Source organism: Panonychus citri, unplaced genomic scaffold (genome assembly GCF_014898815.1).
Source record: "Panonychus citri isolate SS breed McGregor unplaced genomic scaffold, ASM1489881v1 Contig00143, whole genome shotgun sequence".
Lineage (NCBI taxonomy): Eukaryota > Metazoa > Arthropoda > Arachnida > Trombidiformes > Tetranychidae > Panonychus > Panonychus citri.
In genome coordinates, this window is record NW_026515548.1 from 1597817 (window position 1) to 1621552 (window position 23736).

Here is a 23736-nt window from a genome sequence, read left to right on the forward strand (position 1 = left end):
TGATGTATTCAAACTACGAAAGGTCACCTTTCGATTGGTATTATTGTTTTCAATTCTATTGTTGAGTAAAAGTTTTTAACGAAATTCAATCAATCGTCACAATTAAGTTTTGATTAGTTTTGTTTTATTAGAAAGAAACAAAAAAAGTTCATTTGAAATGAGTTTTTTGCTTCTCGTTAGGAACTTGAAGTGATGTTAAAATCACAGATTTAATTACAATTAGATGGTTAATTAACAGTATTTACAGTGAATTTGTGAGTTCATTTGAAATCATCTAATCAACATGATTCTCGAGTAAATTAACGGTACAATTTAATCAAAGGAGAAACAAAAAATGAGTTAATCATTTTTAAAATCATCAAAGATAATTACAAGTTGTAATTAAAACGAGGCTGATTTAGATTGGAGGGTAAAAGAATAAGCTAAAAATGATTGTTGTTTGTGTGCTTTAAATTGTTGACAAATTGTGAAATTAGATCACAATTGATTTAGAAAATATAATCTATCAAATTAATTTAAATTGATTTTCAATGAAATACCTTTGGAGAAAATGAGTTTCAATTCATTTTCTCATTGATTGTGATTACCATTGTAACCGCAAATCATCAGGTAACTTTAGTCGCAGATGAACAATTTGTTAATTAACACAATTAACAGTTGATTATTCAGCAACAGCACTCGATCCAATTGATTTTCGATAGATACTTGTATCGGCAAATTTGCGACCGGTAAAACTGTAGGTCAGTCCGTTCGTCGATTTATCATTGACCACCATACATTTACGAAGAACCCGACAAATTCTGAACCTCGCCACGAATTCAGCTTTGAATCTTTCCTACAATTAGCAACAATTAACAAAGAGAAAACAAAACAATTAGCAAAATCATTTGCATATTTTAATTCATTGAAAAATGCAAATTGTTACAATTAGAAACAATTTAAAACTTAATTATGATTCAAACTTGAAAGATTATCATTTTTTTCAATTCTTTTAAAACGATTTCCTTTTTTTAAATTGTTTTACTAATTTTTTTTCTTTCACACTAATTATCCAAAATTATTATCCTATGCTAATTAAAACTCTACTATTAAATTATCACATTGATTAACAATTAAAAGTAATTAACACTTACCCCATAAATTGCGTATATGAAGGGATTGTAACAAGAATTGGACATTGAGAGCCAATGGCAACCAAACCAGATCAGGTTAATATATTTATATCTGTATTTAAATTGCGATAATAAAGTTAATTGTTGATAATTAATGAGGAGAAACACTGATTATTTCAACGATAAGAGTGATAATAATTGTCCTTTTTTTTATCCGAATAAAAAAAACAATAGTAATCATCATTAACTCTCATGAATTTTGAACACAATTAACAGTTAATCCATTGGAATATATGAGATTCTAGCAATTTATCATCCCTAAATTGTTACAATTAGTTAATTATTAACTTACGTATTTATGGATGGATAAATTTCTTGAAGGATATTATACAATTGAAATGGTAACCAGCAAATTGCAAAAAGTGCAACCACAATGAACAGCATTTTAATCACCTAATTAGAGGAATAAGAAAATTACAATTAGTGTTTAACAATTAGCAAATCATTAGCTTTTTAGTAATCAAGTTTACCAACATCGTTAATCATTCAATTTAAATATAAGGTACAACCTTTATTTGAAACAATTAACTGATCAAATTGAAGATATGATTTGATTGATTTGAGAAAATTGTAATTTTTCATCACCATCAGAATGATTGAAATTAATTATCAACACGATTTAATCTCGGAGTCTGATTAATTTTGGACTATTAATTATTCAGACATTTTAATCATTACTGATATTAGGGATTAGTGATGATTAACCTGATTCTCTGAATGAAAATCAAATGATAAATGAAACGAAAGGTTAATGGGAAACAATGACAATGAAAATATCATTCGAAATGAAGATTTGGATGATAAAAAAGTTCTGAGACAATGATAGTAATAATAACTTCAAGATTCATTTAACATGGAACAATAATTTTCTTCAATTCTCATTTTAATTCTGTTCAGGGGAGGAAAGAGAAAAAGCCGAAAAGGAGAACGAATAACAATTCGATAAAAAAAAGTTCTATTCGTATCAATGAACTTAATCAGTAGTATTTTTGTTCCCTCCATCAGTTCTGATCATATTCATGAAATATGAATTATTATCATGATTAGAATCAACGAACCGAGTGAAACAAAATTCCGAGATTTTTATTATTATTACCATAACAATGATCTTAATTTATATGTACTTACAATGGTAAGAGATAATCATGATTCCTGATCACCTGAATCTTGGCGATAGATGAAATTTCTGAGTCTTAATTTATGTTAATTGTATTTCCACTCAGATTGTTAATTATCTTTCCAGATTTAACTTGTTATCTCTTGTAATTATTGTGACTCAGTTGATTCTTGTTATTAAATAAAAGTGAAAGTAAATTGTTCATCAGTTAATTAACTAAATTAATCTATTTTAATTGTAACAATTCATAATTTGTCTCAAGTTTCTCAACCAAACCAACAATTAACTAAAAAGTTTCTTACTTTGCTTTTTTCTTTTGTAAATTGTTTCTCTTTTTAGGAGAAAAAAAATAACAATCAAAGCTAATTCGCTTGTTAATCAGATGATTATTTAATCCTCTTACAATTGTATTAATGACTAATTGAATTGTTACTATTTTCGATCATCATGATGTAATTTTCAATTTCAATATTTAAATATTTATTTTGTTTTGATTGTTTATTTTTAAAATTCATTCGATTATTTTTTTCTATCGTCTCAATTTGATCAGAACTTTTTTTTTCTTTTCTTTTTCGAGTTGTTCTTTTACCTTACCTCTTTTTCCTTTTGGGGGCTTACTGATTCTCAGGTATTCTATTGCTAAATTATTATGGTTATTATCATAATAATTTTTATCTCAGAGAGAGAGAGTAAAGAAAATTTCTGAATGGAAATGAACGTTCAAAAAAAACTTTGAACTTAATTTGTTCTTATTTCGAACTTGCTTGTGATTCTAAATTTTTTTCATTCAAAATTTTCATTTTTTTACAAAAATGAGAAAATATTAGATCGTGAATTTGAGATTCTCTCTTCGATTGGTTTATTTTCTGTTTAGATGATAACAGTAAAACGAGATAACTAAGATCTTATTGATGAAAACTACGAAAGGAAGGAATAAAGAGAGAAGAAGAAGAAGAAGAAGAAGAAGAAGAGAGAGAGAGGAAAAATGATGCATTCATAGAACTCAAGAGGATAAGAATGCTTAAGAATATGTTGACTATCAAGATAGATCATGAATTTATTTGATATTACTCAATATCGTCAAAATTATGCTGATGAAAAAATGCTAATCTGACATTGAAACGAGTCAAGTGAAAATCATTCAGACTCTTGGTTTCTTTAACCAATCTAATCAACCTTATCAACTATTTATCTCAGAATTTCATAAATTTCCACCCTAACTCATGGCTAATATTTTGAATATTCTGTCAGCATGAGATCAACAAAAAAAACCTTCCAATTAGCAATTGAAAACATGTCCATTTATTACTTATACCATAATAACTTAAGTAAAGTATCGATTGCAATCAACAAGCTATAAACGATCAATTGATTTACAGAAATAAGTTTGACATTTGAATTGCAAATCAATCACTACTCTTTTATAATTCTGCTAAGCTCCAAACACTCAGCAGCTATTTTTATATCGGTGAAATTTGCCATGGAATTTTTAACCTTTACTTTTGATTGCTCACTAAATCTTATTCTTAAGTAACAATAACACCACGAGAACGAGTAAAATGTACAAATAACTGTTTGTACATTTACAGGTAACTGAGACTTGCAACTTGAGAATAAAATAAATTCTGAAAGCCAATAATTTACCCAAAAGCGAGAAATTTATTTCTAACATTACACGAAAACACTGAACTGAATAGAAGGTGAATAAATAAACAGAACTTTCTAACTATTTATAAATGTTACCAAGGAAATAAAGAACAGAATGAAAATAAAAGTAATAGAAAAATTTTGTTTTCTTCTGATACTTTTTTCTTAGCTACAACAAAGGCTCAAAATTCAGGTGTAAATCATTTTTTCCCCTCTAATTGAGATTCTGACCTTCAGGACGATTATGTTATCTTTTACCTTTAGTCTTATTCTAATGGAAAGATAAACATTATTATTAATAATGTATTAGTTGTGAGGTGAAATAATATCACCAGATTGAGTTACCATGAGACTTGATGATGTTAGAATCTTTCATCGCCTCAGCTATTGTGTTTACTTTATCAACTTTTTTCTGTTGGAAACAAAAATAAGATGATGAAACCATTTCAATTGTTGATTATAATTGAAGATTTCAGTTTGATTGGTCGACAATTTCATCAATATCACCACAGTATCAGTTTACCATGAAAAACAACGGATTGAACTAAAGAAATGAAAAGTTTCACAAGAAATTCATGTACATAATATTATTTTCTCTCTCTCTCTCTCTCTCTCTCTCTCTCTCTTGTTTATATCTTCATGAGACTTGTCATCATGAAAAGAGAAGAAAGAAGCAAAAAGACAAAATTCATTTTCATAATGATGTCTCATTCTGTTTACCCTGAAAGCTATCATCAGAATCATTCACGGTATTTATTCAGAACTTTTCTCCCCCTCCTCTCAGCTCAAAATTGATAGAAAAAGATGAAACTTGAATATGTTACTTATACTCATGATAATATATAAATCATCTTTATCATCATGGTTTCTGAATCATGCATGATATAAACATCATCATGAGTCTTAAAGTGTATTGATAAATACATTATTATCAATGTATATTAATATAATATCATATTTTCCATAGATTCTTTTCAAATGATTTTCTAACTTAGATTCTGATATTTGATGAATATCAATCCGAATTGATCAAAATGATGGATATGTTGAACTCGCATGGGTTCACATTAGTCCTCACAATAAGTTGAAGGAAAATGATAAACTTTGGCTCTGATTTTTTTCTCATCATCGTGATCTTCAAGCCAAGGACCTTAAAATGGCCTCTAAATGACCCTTAACCCGTCCAGCAAAATTAAGAGGAAATTATCTGCTATTAATATACAGCCGAAGACTAAGAGCTTCTTTGGACACACAAGTAAAGCAAATAAACTTGGATAAAAGAAAATAACTAATATAATATTTGTCATGAAATCCTTGATAAGATTCCATGATAAAGTTGATAGATCACCTTTTTAATGAATTAAATGTATCTTCTGTTGATCCTTAATCAAAATGGAAATGATTGTTGCAATTTTTTTCCAAAATAAATCAAAGGATGAATTGTTATTTGGAATTTATTTTACCGTGTTGACAATCCATTACTGAGGATAAAGCAAATGTCCATGATAACAATGAGAAAAAGTGAGTTACTTTGTTCAGAACTTCTCACTTTTAAAAAGAAAATTCCAAGATCTCTGAGATTTTGCTTTTTTCTACTCAAAGAAGACTTGAACTCGGATAAGAAGGTGAAATTTAACAAATCTGTTTAGTTCAGGCACTCATGGATGAACATGATATCAGCATAGGCTTCCATCGGAATAAGAATCAGAATATTCAACTCTTGGAAGTAGAAAATTGTTCTAAAAATATCTCACCTTTAATCAGGATAAAATCCATGATAAATGCGATCTTGTTTGGTGAACATTTTTACCAAGTTTCAAACAAAAAACAGAAAAAAATTAAATTAAATCCTCAACATGAAATTAGAGATTCTGAATAATTAACTATTGATAATTTGGGTTAATCTTTCCTGGGAAAAGCAACTGATTCTTGGTGAACTAATTAATAAAATATCAACTTGGGTTCGATGTCGAGATATAAAAATTATAATTCTAAAAAAACGAGCAAATTAGTTTCCATGAATAATTGATTCTTCATGAGGATAAAATTTTCAAGCGAAAAACTTTTTTTAACTTTTTTAATTTTTTTTGAATTCTTTGAATGCTACTATTATTATATTACGCTAGTATTATTAATAGAATTGTATTCATAGATGATTGATTATCAGAAATTAATCGACTTGCATGTTGAAAGTTAATTGATTAGTTTGGTTAATTATTGTTCGAGAGTAAATTGATTGTATCTTTATCGAAAGTACGATGAAAGTAACGTTAATATTTTTCTCTTAAAAAAAAAGAAAATGAAACTTTCGTTCTCATGTTTTATTAACTGTTATCAAATTAAATCTTTAATTTGATTAGTGATAGAAAGATTATTTTTATAACTAAAAGGATAATCTTCTAATATGAATTAGATTATAATTGTCCTTTTGAACTCAACCCAGGTTTGGATGAAAGTATTTAATATTAGTTACTTGGAATGAAATTCTGAACAAAAATTGTAACCATTCATGTTGGATGAATTCAATTTTGTGACATGAAAAGTTTTGGAGACAGAAAAAGATTCAATTGTTTCATTCTGACAATTTCTTGAGGCAAAATAACTTTGTAATTATTATGATGATGATGATGAGCAGAAACAATAACTTGCTATGGATGTCAAGCTTCAGGTAGATTATCATGAATTTCATGAAAAAATACAATGTACATGGAAGATTAAACTGTGATCAAACGATTTGGTTATTCGAGAAAAAGTTCTGGGAAAATATATTTACGTGACTTAATGAATAATAATAATAATCTTGAAAATTCTGATTTCGGAACTTTTTTACCTCTACTTACAATATATTCAGAGAAAAGTAAACAAAAGTTGTTTCTCTTTCATATAATCCAATTCCCTGAGTTGATATCATGACAATTCAGCCTCCCTGTAGCTCTGAACATTTAATCTGAAGAATTTGAAAAGAAAATTAAGTTTTTTCTCTTGAACTTTCAGTCTCTTTTGTATCATGATCAGAACTTATCGGATCGAGGTAAATACTTAACCATTCAATTAGCATTATAATATTTATTGAATGAGTAAATATTATCGTCACTATCTGATGGCACTTGATTTTCATGATGAAAAGAAAACAAAAATTAAAACATGATGCAAACAATGTTACTCAATGACAATAACATGTTTATTTGTATTCACTTGGTTCATGTTGATTATATGAAATTCAGGAAAAAATCATGATGAAAACTTTATCATAATGATATGAAGCATATATAATATTAATGTATGAATATATGAACAATATGAACCTTTAGTAATTCAATTTCTGATTCAGACTTTGATATTGACCTTGTTATCATGTAATCCACCCTGATTATTAGCATAGTAAATAACCAATCGTGATTAATATTCCAATCAGTTCAATAACATTTCAGATATTCTAATACATGTAAAATAATGGTGAAGATAAAAGTTAATATTGAACTTTATCATTGCCCTTACATGAGAATCTTATTTTTCACCAAGAAAATTCAGAGATTTTGTTATGAATATAACTTAATGGGTTCTTATGGTGAAGTAGACACTCAATTCTAACCATGATCGTGGTGGTAAAAAAAAGGTTTATCCATGGAAAGAAATTCATTCCTATCACTGAGACTTGAAACGATTTTAATATTTGCTTTCACTTTAAAAAATATTCTAAAAGAAACAAGGAAAGATTTCGTTCCAAGTTCTGAAAATAGAAACTGAGAAGAATCAAAAAACACCTTGGTTACATGGAAAACGACAAGATGATAATATCCAGGGATTCTCGATGATAATACCTGTGTAATTTTTTTCTCTTCCCTGAGTGTGACAATTGAACCATCATTTCCTTGTCTTGTTAACAATTTTCATTCTTTGTTATATTCAAGTTCTGAATGACTGAAAGAAAAAATTCCAATAGAACATGAAAAAAATCAACAATAACTCATGGTAACTCATTCTAAATCATTTGTGTCTAGATCTATTTCCAAGGTAATTGATTACAAGTAGTAACATGATACAAATCTATCCGATTCTTGATAAATAATAACAGGGAAGTTTCAATCTCCAAGCAAAATTTGATTCAAATTGTTCGAGAAAAAAGTTCAATATATCATCAACTTCAACTCGAATCATTTAAGCTTTAAAATCTCAATCTGAACCTGATAATGGTTTTTGATTTTCTTTGATTGTTTTCAGAAACTTTTATCAATCCAATAAAGTTAATCATCATCATGTAGATGAACTTGAATAGATTCAGCAAAAAAAAAGTTCATTTATCATGAATGCTAAATGTGTAAGCGATCATATTCATAAATCTACATGAAGCTTTAACGACTTTAAATTATTACAACCTAATGATGATCATCATCACCATCTACATTAAGATCATCATGATGAACATTATTCATCACCAGAATTATCATTAGCATCGAAAGTTTAGTAAAGAAAATGAAAAGTTTGAAAAAGTTTTTTTCTCTTTTCTCCTAAACTGATAAAAATCCTATTCCTTTTACGTCCTCGTCATTTTATTTCAATAGAATGTTAAAAAGTATGATCAAATCCATTCGAATCCAGTCAAGTGTGTCCACTTTAACCCCATCTCGATATCTAAATAACATTGACCACTGGTCATTTCTACCTTTCTCAACAACCTAATGACAAAAATAGTTCCAAATGACTTTTAATGGAAATTTTTCCAATTTTACTTCTTATCTTCTTCCTAGTTTTCATCAACTCATCATTTCCTATTATTATCCAATAGTTCAGGTTAATATAAAATGTTAACAACACAACAATACAACATCTTAATAGTGGTCAGTTGGTTGCTCGTCTAGTTTAGGTGGTCAATCAGATTTTAAAGAAAAGAAATCCAACCAAACCCTTTCATTGTCCAGAGAAAAAACCTCTTCTTTGTAATTAGGATGAGATTTTTGTCCATTGAGTTTCCCTGCTTCGATTAACAATAGATAACTTTGATAAAAACCTTCGATTGTATTATTATTATTTTAGAACTGTAGCCAAATACCTTGGGGGCATTTTCTCGTCATTCATTATTAACTGTTAACTAATGAAGAGAGTTGATTGTTAACCATAACAAAATTAAAAGCAAAGTTTTTGCTCGGTTAATTTGGTTAACTGGAAACTCTGCTCATGATAATCAATGGCTTTGATTGCTTATGATCGTTGGCTAATTGTTATGGTTAATTGTGTTGATTAATCTTTTGAAATTTTGTTATTAAAAGAAATTCATTGAAAGTTATTAATTTCATGTGACTTTGGATTGCGATTAAATAAAGCTAATTGTTTCTAATCACTTTCAATTATAATAATATGATTTTATAATTACAATTTTAATCTTAATTGTTTATTTACTCACGTAGGTAAACTAAATTAAATCTAAAATGATTAAGGTCATCAGGTTAAATAAACTATCATGTAATTTGTGTTAACTATTTTTTCATCAACAATCAAAAAGTATTTACATCGTAATGATAATAATTACGAGTTACAATTAGTACAACCCTGAATTCCCAGCTCGCTAATTGTGTAAACATTAATTAACGAATTAATAATTAATTGTTTACACTAATTTTATTCTGATTATTAAAATTATAATTAAATGTTGGGTAAATTCAAACAGGAAGTTTACAGAAAGAAATGAGCGAGAAAATTTATCACAGATAAACAAAAAAAATGGCTTCCGGGTTGACGGAAATTATTAATATCTATGTGACTTTATTTGGACCTTGATAATATATTAATCATATCAGAATTCTGATTAAATTGTTCCAATTTAATTCCAGACTGCACACAAACAATTCATCTTACAAAATGCTAATATTTCCTTTTATAAACAGAGAAAAGGAAGAGAAAAAAAGTTCTAATCGAATTGGGAATGAGAGAATTCATTTTCTATTGTTGATCATTAGGCTGACGATTTCTATCATTGATTATTCTGTCAATTGTTATCAGATTAATGTTGATAATTGGTGAATTAATCAGTTAGTCAACTAATTCTAATCATTAATGTTGATCGAGAAAACTTTTAATCGTAAATAAATCAAAGGTGAATTCGTGGTTCTGATGAATGATTTAATATTTGAAATTCTCTTTGGTTTGAAAATTTGAATAATAACTTTGAAATTATTACGATAGCGATGAAAAGTCCTCATAGAAAGTTCTGAAATCACCATGACTGTGACTCTTTATTTCCTATTTATTTACAAGGGAGACTTTCGTTTGCTCATAAGATTTGTAAGAGAAATATAAAAAATATTTGTTAAGACTTTCGATTGATTCGAAGACGATTTTATACTTTTTTCGTGTCGATCAGTTTTCTTCATTACCATGGCGATAATGATGAACAAATAATTGGAAGAAAAATGGATTGGATTTTATTTCCACTTTTATTTCATCATCAATAACTATCAGGGAGTGAAATTTATATTGGAAAATGTTGAAACAATGATCATTGGTGATAAAAGAATTGCTCATTAACTGAATAACCAAAAGTTCTGGCATCAAAAAAATTATATCAGTTTCCTTTATCGAGCTCCCATGTGATCTGAATGGTCAATTTTTTTTCACCAAAGATTGTCTATTGTGTTCACTTATGTATCATACTCAAGTTAATATCATTAAGATTGGACAAAAGGTAAGGCTCGAAGATTTTGTTCTTCAAAAAATTTCGATTTCGATTTAGTTCTAAACTGTTTTTTCCAATGGTTATCTAAACTTTTTTCACAATTTATTAAATTACTAAGAGTAAATGCTTGAAAACGATATTGAGACCATTTAAAAAGTGAACCAACAAAGTTCTGTAGCCTCAGAATGAAAATATCAGGTTGAAATTTTCTTCCCCTGACCCAAGTCATCATTGTCTATGATCTAGGAACTTGAATGTAAACACATAATCGACTTAAACATATATCTCGTCAGTTTGGTTCGACAATTAGATTAATGAGACAATAGACTGTCATTGAATCGCCATTATCAAGGTCACATCCATGAACTTCTCAGTAAATTTGATGAATTTCAAATGATTGACAGTTTGGATTAAAAGAAGAAGAGATGGAAAAAGATTAATCATGTTTATTCATGATTCCTGAATAGAAAGAGACAGAGAGAGCAAACCAAATTCTATAATTCTATCGATCAATTGTCTGAAATAGATAATACTAACAAAGATGAACAGATAGCAAATACCATGAAATTTTCTTGAGTATGAAAACAATTTGGAAAATAATTTTACTCTTCATCATGACGATGATGAAATAAACATGAACATTGTAATATTATTTGTAAGAGAAAATATTTACTCTATCGTTTGCTGTAACTCCTACAGGGATTTGTTTTATCTTCATAATTGTTATCATGAAATCTATTCAAAGGGTATGTTAGTATCTATTATATCATGATGGAATAAACAAAATCCATGCTAAGCTTTCATGAAAATTTGAGTGATAAAATTTTGAATTTTCACTTTCACCGTGAATAAAAAAATTCCCTAAGCGGAGAAAAAGATTTCACCTTGATAATAATAAGATGATTAACATTTAATTATCTATCAGTTTTTTTTCTCGTCTCATGTTAATCAACAGTTGATTAATGTTAGTTGCCCATGAGTGAGAATCATCATGACACCCTGAGCTAATTAGTGGAAAGCTCCATGTACAAGTTAACAATTAAAAGTCAAATGATTACAGGAGTAGAAACCAGCAAATTGTGATGAAATAATACAATTAATCTAATTTTTGTGTCATTTTTGATTAGCTATATGATTAACTTGTAATCTAAAGTTAATCGCAACTTATTATTAACTAGTATTATCATATGATAACAATTTAAAGTTCATATTCAGATGAAACTGTGAATATTTATCATGCTTCATGACTGATTATCATAATAACAGTAAATCTTTATAGTAAATAATATTACAATTTAATCAGGTTATTCAAAGTTATGCCTTTCGCTGTTGATTGTTGGCAAATTAACTATTTTAATTAGATGATGTATATCATGTAAACATTTAGCTCAGAACTTTTCCAAAATCAGTGGGACATGTTATTAGAATTGGTGTCGAGAATCAAATAATAATGATCGTTAGAAAAAGTCAACAATCTATCAAAAGTTATCAAAAGTTGATATTTTTTCTCAGCAAAATTTCAATATATCGACTGAACATAAGTTACAATAAAAGTTCAGGAAGTTTAAAAGTTGATGTAATTGTTATTATATCGATTTTATTTTCTTCACTTTGCCAATAATTATCATGAAAATCGTTCGATATATCATATTGATGGAAAGATAATCGATTGACCTGAGGCCCTTCATTGAAACTTGAGTGAATTGAGTTTCTTGGTCATTGATTGAAAGAATAGTATTGAAATTTGATTGAGGAAATAAAAACTATTTCATTTTCTCTCAGATCAAAGTTTTCGCTTCTTCATCTCCTCTCTTCCGTCACATCATGTCAATCATCATCTTTTCCTCATTTCCGTTTCTCTTCTCTCTCTCTCTCTCTCTCTCATTCTTAGATTTCCACCTTGATTGTTGATGAAAGTTAATTGAAATTAGACAAGACTATTGTTGCGCTTCAGACTTGAGCTTAATTAGTTCACACTCGAAATTAAAAGTTTAGATCTTTTTTGCTATCGAAATGAAAGTCGATGTTGAATATGATCTTCATCTAAAATGTGAAAAAGATGAAGACACGAAAGGAAATGATAGAAACATTTGACTGATCATAACACTGAACATGATTAATGAATAATTGATTACCCAATAATCAACGGTTGATTAGCTCAACACACAAATAGACAGAATGATAAACATGAAACATTTAACATCATCTCTGAGTTTCCGATTGTAACGGAAAAGTTAATTGTTAGGAAGGGAGAAAAAAACTGATTAAATTGACAGCTAATACCAAACAATCAAATCTAATTATTCAGTCTAATTAAATTTTTCCCTGAAAATGTAGACAAACAATAATATCATTAATTTAAATCAGCTTTGTTACTGTTTTCCTAAAGGTAATCAAATAGCTGAACTAAATCAACACTAATCATGATTAAGGTGAAAATGTAACATTTGAAACATGCTACCAGAGATAAATTAAATCTGATTACAAATCAGAAACTAATTCAGGGTAAAATTAGATCAATGGACCAAATAATTTAGCAATATTATCATCATCTTCTTGGTTGGTATTGTTATAATCATCTGATCATCTGGGAGTGATGGTCAGTAGGATATGAAAGCATCTAAGATGAGTTAAGCCTCAGAATAGTGAATGATGATGAAGATAAGGATGAAAAATAATAGATACGAAAAAGAAATCAGCATTGTGAGGATTTGATCTTTATCCCTTTAGGCTATTGGTCAGTTAATTTGATGTGGATGAGAAGAATGAGTTTACAGTTGATCTGATCCGATCTGAAAATGATTAACAGGAAATTGAATATAATTCATTTCCTCAAGTGAACATTAAATCTTCATCCAAGACTCATCTTCATCTTTATCATGTTCATCCCCATGAAAGTAAACAGTTTTATTGAAAATAGCTTCATAGTCAACAGGCTAAAATGTAATTCAATTGGCAAAAGTTATCATGATTACAATACTAATGATATAACAATATCAGCATTAATTTAATAACGATAATGGTTGTAATCATAATAAATTGTCAGAAAAATATTAATATAATAATAATGTGACAACAATAGAGATGATGATGGAGAGAGAGAGAGAGAGAGAGAAAGTTATCTTTAGAACTTTTTTCCTTCTAAAGAATAAAATTTTTTACTTTTGGTACTGAAGATGTAAAAAGATGAGAAGGTGATATTCTTAGCTATATATATCACAAATACCCACCGAGGGTATTCATAAATTTTATTGAATTTCTCTTTGTACTAACGATAATGTAAATGAAACCATCGTTGGGAAACACTGATGTAAAGGTAAAAACTGCTTCCTTTCAAATTAATCTGCTTATTCTTGTACAAAGTAATCAAATGGAAGGTGACTCTCACTCTCTCTCTCTCTCTCTCTCTCTCTCTCTCTCTCTCTCTCTCTCTCTCTCTCTCTGTCTCTCTTTCTCTTCTTTCTTACTTTCTTTCTTTCTCCCTCACATTCTCATCATCATCTTAGATTTTACTTCATCTTTATCATATTCCAAGTTCTCATGTTGCCTCAAGAGCCAATTAAAATTCATTTGAGCAAAATAAATAATCATCTCATTTCCATTCCTTGATCATCATCTTTATCATGGAAGATAAAAATGATAAAATAATTCATTTCTTCATGATAAAGGAAGAGAATGAAAAGAGATAGAATATGAAAAATGATTCCTTTCGACATATTGTTCTGTCATTAATTCTTGTTAATTTAAATTAATCAGCATTTAAAACTCTTGATCACTTAAGCCATAAATCTAACAAGATATTAAATTGTTTCATATTAACTTATACATAATAATTAGCAATCAAAAGAAGTAGACAATCATTGAGGCTGTAAATTAAATTTTTATCATTCTTTTGATATTTTATTGAAATAAAATGGTGACGCTTTCAGGAAGATTAAATAATATTCAGGATAACAGAATATTTTTTTGTCCAACTCAGTTTCATGTTGATTTTACCCTGAAATTGATGTTGATAATTGAGTAACTATATTCTGATTTATTATCTCATATGTCTTGGTTGAGCTTTTGTCTATCATCACCATCATCATCATTAGAGTATCATTATCATGAATACCCTGAATTACTTGAAAGAAAAAGATAATCTTCTTGATGACCTTTCACTAATAATACTTTCTCATCAGAGATAATCATGTTAAGCTCGTTATTCTGGTTCGATCATTTTCATTCATGGTGACCAGTAACCTCCCTTCATGGTTTTTCATGGAAATTCAACTTTCAATAAATTGAGAAGGTTAATTACCAAATGTTAATCCATTGATTCAGTGATCAGTGATCAGTAATCAGTAATAATCAACCATGAAAGATATTCAGAATTTCTATCAAATTAATGAAACCGTAATTTTTTTTCTTCTCCCAATTTAATTTAATCATCATTAACTTTGATCGACTCTCAGAATCTCTGAATTGATCACTGATTCTTTTCCTACTTCTTAGGTCAAAATCTCGGAGAAGAAAAAATCCCTTCCAATTATAATTTACTTTTCTAATTAAAATTGTTGAAAGATTAATGAGTTTACAAGCAAAGTTGAGATTAATTATCGTCCAACTTGTGATTTAATGAGAAATTTAAATTAGATTATAACTCTAGTTAATCATAGGTATAATTATTTCATCATAGAAAAAGGGATAAAAAAGTTATCAATTTTTTGCTCCACTTTTCCATTTTTAGCTACTGAATACTCAGTGTTTGGAATTGGAAATTTTGTCTTGACAGGATTGATAATAATCATGAGATACTTGGAACGGAAATGTAAATTATATCAATGGAAATTTTATCGTCGATACTTAAATTGTAAATACTATGTAAAAACTGTTTTTCTCATGCAATTTTGAAAAGTTCATATGAATAGATGAATTTCAGAGGTGAAAAAGAAACTATTTCATGATGAGTTTTATTTTTCTTTTCTTTTATTCTGAATATTAATTTCGCCATTTTTATGAGTAATTTCAATTGTTTTCCTTTTATTGTTGAGACATAAGAATGAAACAAAAATCCACCCACTGAATTGTTCCAATTTTTTATTCTCAACAATTTCCTCATCCATTTTCATGGTACTTTCATTTTTCATGAGAATGAGAAAAAAATTCATTCAATTGGTTAACCAATTACTCTGGTCAAGATTAGTTCATAATTGATTAAATCAAGTTACTTAAGTTAATTGATTGTTTTTAATTTAATCAATTAGTGTTTGATTGAATTGATCAAAATCAATAAACAATTTACAACGATGAGCAAAAAAAACTGAAAACGTGATTAGATTTTAATTTAATTATCATTGATTGTAAATGAGATTATAATTTGATATTGACCAATGTCCAGACTGTTGTTAATTAACTTGATTTAATTGTACACTTGATTGTTGTGATTTTTAATTGTTACAGTTGATTGAATCGATAAACACAATTAACTCATAATCGTTACGATGAACAAAAAAATCTATTGGATTAGATGATGAAGATAATTTAATCTTGAGCTTAATTAGAAATTAATTCTAATCAAATTTAATTACAAGTGATTGTTTTTAATAGAAACAATTTTAATCTTATCATTTATTTTTGTACATAATTAGATTAATTATCATGATAATTAAAAAGAGATAAAAAAAGTTACAATCAAGTTTGAAAATGATTAATTTAATTAACTAATACAAAAAAAAAAGATTCTGAAACAATTTAAACTTTGATTATCTAATTAACTTTGTTTGATTTTATTGTCAATTGTGATTTTTAATTAGCAAGAAAATTACATTAAACATTTAGACTAAATTGTTGTAACAATTTAATTCAATTGAATTGATTTCTCTTTCATATATTACCTTTTGAATGTTATTCTGGAAATGATAATTTATTACAATTGAATAAATTGTTCCTCAAGACATGATTATGTTGCAAAAGAAGATTAATTTAATTGTAACAATCAAACAAAAACTAATGAAATAAAATTAGTGAACAATTTACATAAGAAAAAGTTGAAATAATTTAAATTTCTGATTCCAACAATTTAATCTAATTGGTGATCAACATAAATTGAGTTAAAATTTAAGAGACAATTTGATTGATTGGGATAAATTGTTGTTGATTTCTAGTTGATTAAGTTGAACGATTATTAATCAAAAAGGTCCAATTGAATCTAATGATCTTAAAGTGATGAATTAAATCAACTGAACCATCAAATAGTAACAACAACAATTAACGCGGGTCAATGAATGATCATCAACCAAGGAAACAAATTAATCGACCAAGTGTAACAATTAACTTCAAGGTAGAAAATCAATTTAATATTAACAATTTACCGATGAAGGGAAAAAGAGGAAATTGAAAGTTGATCAGTTTCATGATGGAAGAGGGAAAAAAAACCTTCCATGAAATTGTTCATGATTCGGATACGATGAAATGAAAAGTTGTTACCATGAAAATATCACCTTATTATGAACATGTGAACATTATTATTTTGAATAAGTGAAAAGAAATTGTGAAAATATTAATGATAAAAAGCATTTTTTATCCAGCAAATTATTCAGCAATTTCATGGAATCGATAATGATTAATGGACTATATTTACTTTAATTGTTGATCATTTTTAGACCAAATATCAATATAATATCATATTCCCGTGATACATTATCATGAAAATTTTATTCTATTGATCAAATTTGCACCTTACCAATAACGGAAATGATAATGAACATGTTGCACTTAAAAACTGCCTGAGGGGATATTTTTTTCTGAGTAGACCAACATTTGAATAACATTATCGATATTACCAATGGTTTATGATTCAGTTTCATTTCTTTCCCTGGACTCAATTATCATAATCACCTTCATGGTTCATGTAATTAAATTTTATTATTGTTATTAACTGACTGTTGAAATGAATTCGGGAAAATCTTGAGACTTTTTTGAAAGCTCAAAGGTGATTAACTATCTTGTTCTTGTTTCATGATATAATCATGGATATCATTTCAAGTGCAACTCATTGAAATATGAGACTTTTCTTGTTTTCTCATCATGAAATCGAAAAATATTTTCCACAAACTTCCATGAACTTTTGTGGTGTTAACTTGTGAGCATTTCCTCATCTTGGAAAAAATGATTACCTTGAACTCAAGATATTTAAAAAGCTTCCTGTTCGTGACCATAAAAGGTACAACTGAATTTTGAATCTTCAATTTCAAAGGGGGAAAAAGTTCAATCATCATGTAAAAAGATAAAGATGCTGAAATTGAGTCATAATCCATGTATAAAAATGGTGAATTATTCAGCATGATATTGAAAATAAAATGGAACCTCCCGGAAATTTTGACTTTTGTCATTCAAAAGAATCAATGAATCAGAAGAAAATCGGAATAATAATATCCTGAACTTCACCATGTTTCAATTACTCTTGAGATCTTCACCTTTTAATTGTTTCTATTTGTTTCCTTATCAAGTTGTGATCTTCTGATTCCTTTCAGGTCATAACTTTACCCATGGAAATTCAATTAGAACACTTATATTGAATAACATATTTCAGGGGAAATTCAGAGGATAAATTGATTACGGAAGTAAAGAAGAAGAAAAAAAATGGTGACATTATTATCTCAAGATAAAAGACATGATTCTGATATCAGAAAGCCATCATGATACCAATGATGATGATGATCCTCCTTTGAGAGATAATATCAAGAAGCTGACAAAGACAAAAGCCTCTATTGAGTAGAGAACTGAACTTTCCTGGTTTAATGAGAAATAGATGATAACAAAGATAATGAAAGATAATGAGTGAGTGAAAAAGTGAGAAAGATTATCATCATTATCGTACAAATGAAGGTGATATAAGTAAGAGTAAAGATAAATGTTATATGCTGACGATGCTTTCCAAGCAATAAACAGGCAACTAAATTATCATGTAAATTGTCATGTTAATTGCTGACAATTAACACGAGATAAACTCATCCCAGTGTCTAATTGAAATACAAATATAAAAATCCCTTGAACATTGAGTGTACAATTTGTTGGCTTTAACAGTCGATTTCATTTGTATCTTAATTTAGGAAAACAAAAGATTTCTCAAGTCAAATCTAAGAGGAGAAACATGATGATCATGATGAAATTATAGAAAATTCTGATTTCTCATGGGATATGAATCATTTCCACTCGACTAGTTGATTTATGAATCAATGGATTATTTTTTTTTCTTCAAACAATAACAAAAAATAACTTCCAACCAATTGATTGTGATGATGATTATTACAAAACAGAATTCTAATACATAATAATATCTCATTATCTATTGAAATTATCATGGTTATTTCTGTTCATGAATTTCAATAATCTGATATGATGAATTCAGGAAAATCGTAAACATGTTTACAGTGGCAGATTTTTTTGTTGCTGAAACATTGTTGATAATTTAAATGGTGGTTCATTGTATCCATAAAGTTTGATCAGAAATCAGCAGATTAACAATCAGCAAGATGATAAAATGTTCAAAATGTTCAAAATTTACATTATCTTTATGATAGTTATCATGCAAACTGAATATTAGATAGTCTTGAACTTCTCAGAATTCATGAGACATTCGGAAATTTTCATTCCTTCCGCTTTTTTTAAAAGTTCAACATCACAATCTTCATGATCATCATGATGTATTTGATTGAACACCATTATCTTTATGAACCCATGAAAATGAAGTTCTCACTGTATAATATAATCTTTGAACTTTTAAAGGTCTCACATTGGTCATCCTTGGTCACTACTCTATGATATCCAGGGAAAGTGTAATTTCAATGATCCATGAAAAGTTATATGATCTTAACATGTGGACAAATTTTCATGAGTTATAATATTAATATAAACTGAATTCTTGAAATTTGAGTAGACTTATTAAAAAAGTAAAACTGACCGATATCATGAGAGAAAATGAAAAAAAAATTATTATTTTCTCTTTCTTTGGACATGATGGTGATCATGTTCTGTCATTTGTTTTAAAATGATGCCATTAAATGAAAGATGACCAATGGATGGACAACCAATTTCGATGTTACCTGTGGACATGATGATTAAACTTGAGATTATGTTCCCATAGATTCTTGAACTTACCTATGAGAATAAATTTGACCCTTGATGCTAATAATGGTCAATTATCATTATGATTATCTGTCGATAACAATTGTACTCATAATGATAATATGCTGTTATCGTAATCACATGAAAATAACTTTTACCCACCCAAGTTATTCATCTAATATCTTTATCCTTTCCTGATTCTCATCCATGATATTCATATGGTAGAAATATAAGAATTTATTTGTGAATGAATTGCAAAGAAAATCTAATGAAAATAATTGATTATCATTCAGTTTTTTTTATCAAATATCTTTAGTAGTCATGAAGATAACATTGAATAGGAATAATAATTCCTGGTGAATGATTGGTCTGTTGTTCTTGAAAAGGAAAAAGTTTCAATGATGATAAACCAATAAGAAGATGATAAAGATTCTGAATAAGATATCACATTATATTAAAATTCTCCCATGTATTTATATGCTAATATTATTAATATTTTTCTTTTCACTCATTCATTCATTTTTACCCTCATGATAATCATGATATTCATTCATTGATGATTCATCATACTTTTATTTTGAATGATATTAATGATGATGATGATGATGTTCATCATCATAGTACGATGCTAATAGTTTGATAAAAGATAATATTACCTTAGTAAAAAAAGAAACTCAGATGATGTTGAGATATTATCACTTAGATAATAATGGTGATGATTATGATTATTATGATGGCGATGAGAGGGAAATGTTTGTTAATCAGATAAACTATAAGTTAACTGGACAAGTGATAATGGTTTTTCAAGGATTGGTCATCGTAATCATGGTGATTATGATAATGATCCGGTGATAATGAATTAGATGAGCATCTTTTGAGCTGCCATTTTCTTTGCTGGCAAAACGTTTCATCGGTGAAATATTATCATCAATTCTGATAATGAGTAATCTAATAATGTATCAATGTGTGTTTCTGTTGAGAGGTTATTGTTGTATATGAGTTTTCATGATTGTTGAAAGCTCGAGAAAAATATAAATCTTGTTTATTTATTAGTCTCTCCATTTATTCAAAGTAATCTGTTTGATTGTTCATTCATAGTTCTGAGTATGATTAAAGTGGACAGGGAAAAAGTATTATTATATTCACCAAATGATGTCTATTAAATGATGAACATTGATAAATAACTAAAAGATCACAATTTGAATCTAATTCTGTTTTAAGTTGACGTTTCAATCACCCTTTTTATCTGATAACTATAACTTATTATCTAAATTGTTTGCTTGGTTTTTAATACTATTATTCAATGTTTACTATTTCCTCAATTCTGGGATTTAAATTTCATTTCAATTTGCTCAACAGTTTCTGTCTCTCTGTTGAAAATCAAATGATATTATCTTGGGTCAGACAATCAAATATTAAAGCAGTTTGATTGTTAATAAAATCATTTATCATGTAAACTCAATGAGTGTTTAAAATTCAAATCAGCGATTATCATGAAATCTTTTCATTGATACTCAGTCTCGTCTCTGAATAGTTCAAGATAAATTCAGTTGGATAACTTGCTTAGAATAATTTGAATCACTTGAGATTATTTAAAATTCACAATTTCTTATGATCATATTATTTAATATAAAATTTTCTTAATCTTCTCAATATATTTTCACCTTATAAACAAAAGGATATTAGATTTAGATCGAGGGTTAATGGATGTTGGTTAACTTTCGATTATTTCTTGTATCTATTAATAATATTTAAATTCTGTTGAGAATAAGGATAACTTACTCTTCTTTTATTCTGAAGGGCTCTCGTGTAGTCGTTTCGCTTAGCGGTTGTTGCGTCGACTTTACTTAAAATAACCGCCATGTGAATATAAGCAAAAGAGATTATGAAAAGCGGAATAAAATATTGTAGGGCCACTAGGAAGTGGTTATAAAGTCGCCAAAAGTCCCGTGGTAGATTGTAAATGTCGCAAAAAGGTTCGGTATAATTAGACGTTTGATGTGACCAAAGGTAACGAACCTCCCAGTTGATAGCGTTTGGAGCTGCGAGTAAGAATGATATTAACCAGATGAAGGCGATTATGTATAAGGCACTTTTCTTGTACATTCGGGTGGCCAATGGTCGGGTTACTGCATGATGACGGTCAAGTGAGATGGCGACTAAGGTAAATATGGACACATTAACGGAGATCACTTGTGCAGTTGGGCAAAGAGAGCACATGAAAATGGGTAATACCCAACGTTGAAGTAAAGCGGCCTGGAATTGGAAGGGTACTACAAGGGAAGCAATGACCAGATCGGCAACGGCCAAATTGGCGATGAAAAAGTTGGTTACGTTTCTCATTCGCTTGGAATTGATTACAATCCAAAGAACCATTGAATTACCAATGATTGCAGAAAGTGATACAAGTAGATACATTACCGTTAGAAAGATAATTAATAAAGGTGGAATTTGATAAATTCCAGATTCATCGATTTCCTCAGAGGGAAGTGATGTCGGCGATGAAGCTAGAACGGAAGTGGAAGTATTTTTAACCGTCGAAACGGATGAAGATGATGACGATGAATCAGAAATGAATCTGGTCTTATCCATAATGTGGACGATGATTTGACACCAACAATTTAAACTGTCACAATCAATCAAACGATTATAATCACACAGCAAATTAAATCCATGATGAAATATTATCGTAAACAATTGAACTGACAACAATTTGGTTTATTATTATCGTTTGTATATCGATACAATCAAACAATTCACTTTATTTTAATTGTTGGATTTGTATCATTTTCGATTTTTTTTTCCAATTGTAATCTAATTGATTGACAATTTAATCTCAACGGTGAAAGAAATGAAAAACTTTCCTGTTCTCCTCAAGTCTAATGGTAAACATTTAATGAACTATTCTTTCATGATAAATGTTACGAGAAATTCATGCGTCAGGGAAAAAAGTTCAGTCTCAATGAATTCAATGGTTGAGTTATATTGAAATAGATTCTGTCATGAGCCATGTTCCATGTTATTGTAACTATTATCATTAGATGATGATTATTGTGATGTTTTCTTAAGTCCTCTCATTAGGTTTGATTTGCTTGACCGTTGGTCATTAAGTTTCACTTTCGGTCCAAATTTTTGACCTCAAATCAATGAATCAGTTAATTGTTTTCTCTCTGCTTTTTTTTAATCATTTTGTTTGTATCACAATTACAACTAATCGTCATCATTATTAACGTTTTAATAAATTAAACGTGACAATTTAGTTATTGCTCATTGATTTTGTGACTTGAAACAAATGAAACACTCTAACAATTAAAGTTAATCTAATAGCGATGATTAAATTAATCTAATTGTGATTGAAAGTCCTTTTCTAGGCTAATTAACTAAGAAACTTTTGTCTACTTATTTAATTAAAGTCAACAGAGATCATTAATCAATGGGAATCTATTTGATAGTTGATCAAATCAGTTTTAAACTTGTGAATGATAATCTTCAAGTCTAATTAAACTTTGATTAAATTAGAATTAAGAATGAATCAAAATTGATTAACATTGCAAGAGAGTCAATTAAGCTAATACTAATTAATAGGAAATAGTTTCACCATTGAGATTAATTAAATCAATCGTGAGTTGATCAATTTCAGGGGTGGAAAAATAATCAGTTAATTGTGATTAACAATCTCAAGGTAACCAAATTGAAAAATCGTAACAAAAATATTATTAATGACAATCAATGGTGATTATCATGATTCAACTACTGATCTTTAATTGTTAATGATGATTAAATGAGACCAATCAAATTGAAATATCAAGTTAATAATCGATTAAAGTATCACAACAATTTAACTTAATGGTTATGATTTTCACCCAAGTGATTGAGTTACAGTTTAAACAATCATTTAGTAAATTGTTCAGAAAATAATCTACCAATAAATGACAATTTAGTCGTAATAATAATAATATGTATTCACTTACATGGTTATTCAGTTGAAATTCAATTCTAAATACAGAATAGACTCAATACAA

The 23736-nt window shown here is 28.2% G+C and overlaps 1 protein-coding gene across 1 annotated transcript; it reads right to left on the reverse strand.

The window, feature by feature from the left end:
• Nucleotides 1-102: 102 nt before the first annotated feature.
• LOC128396208 (RYamide receptor-like) lies at nt 103-23241 on the reverse strand. The gene is made up of 4 exons (XM_053356761.1): nt 21497-23241; nt 1465-1565; nt 1134-1224; nt 103-835 (listed from the first exon to the last, which is right to left on the reverse strand). The coding sequence occupies exons 1-4, from the start codon at nt 22304-22306 to the stop codon at nt 662-664; spliced, it is 1176 nt and encodes a 391-aa protein (XP_053212736.1). The 5' UTR covers nt 22307-23241; the 3' UTR covers nt 103-661.
• Nucleotides 23242-23736: the final 495 nt, after the last annotated feature.

Excerpts from the sequence above, each read along its gene's own strand:
- LOC128396208 (XM_053356761.1), bottom strand. The coding sequence starts at position 22,306 with ATGGATAAGACCAGATTCATTTCTGATTCATCGTCATCATCTTCATCC. Across the intron at positions 1,566-21,496 it reads CCCTTCAGAATAAAAGAAGA|GTGATTAAAATGCTGTTCAT; the intron begins GTAAGTTATCCT and ends TCCTCTAATTAG. Across the intron at positions 836-1,133 it reads TCATATACGCAATTTATGGG|GAAAGATTCAAAGCTGAATT; the intron begins GTAAGTGTTAAT and ends TGCTAATTGTAG.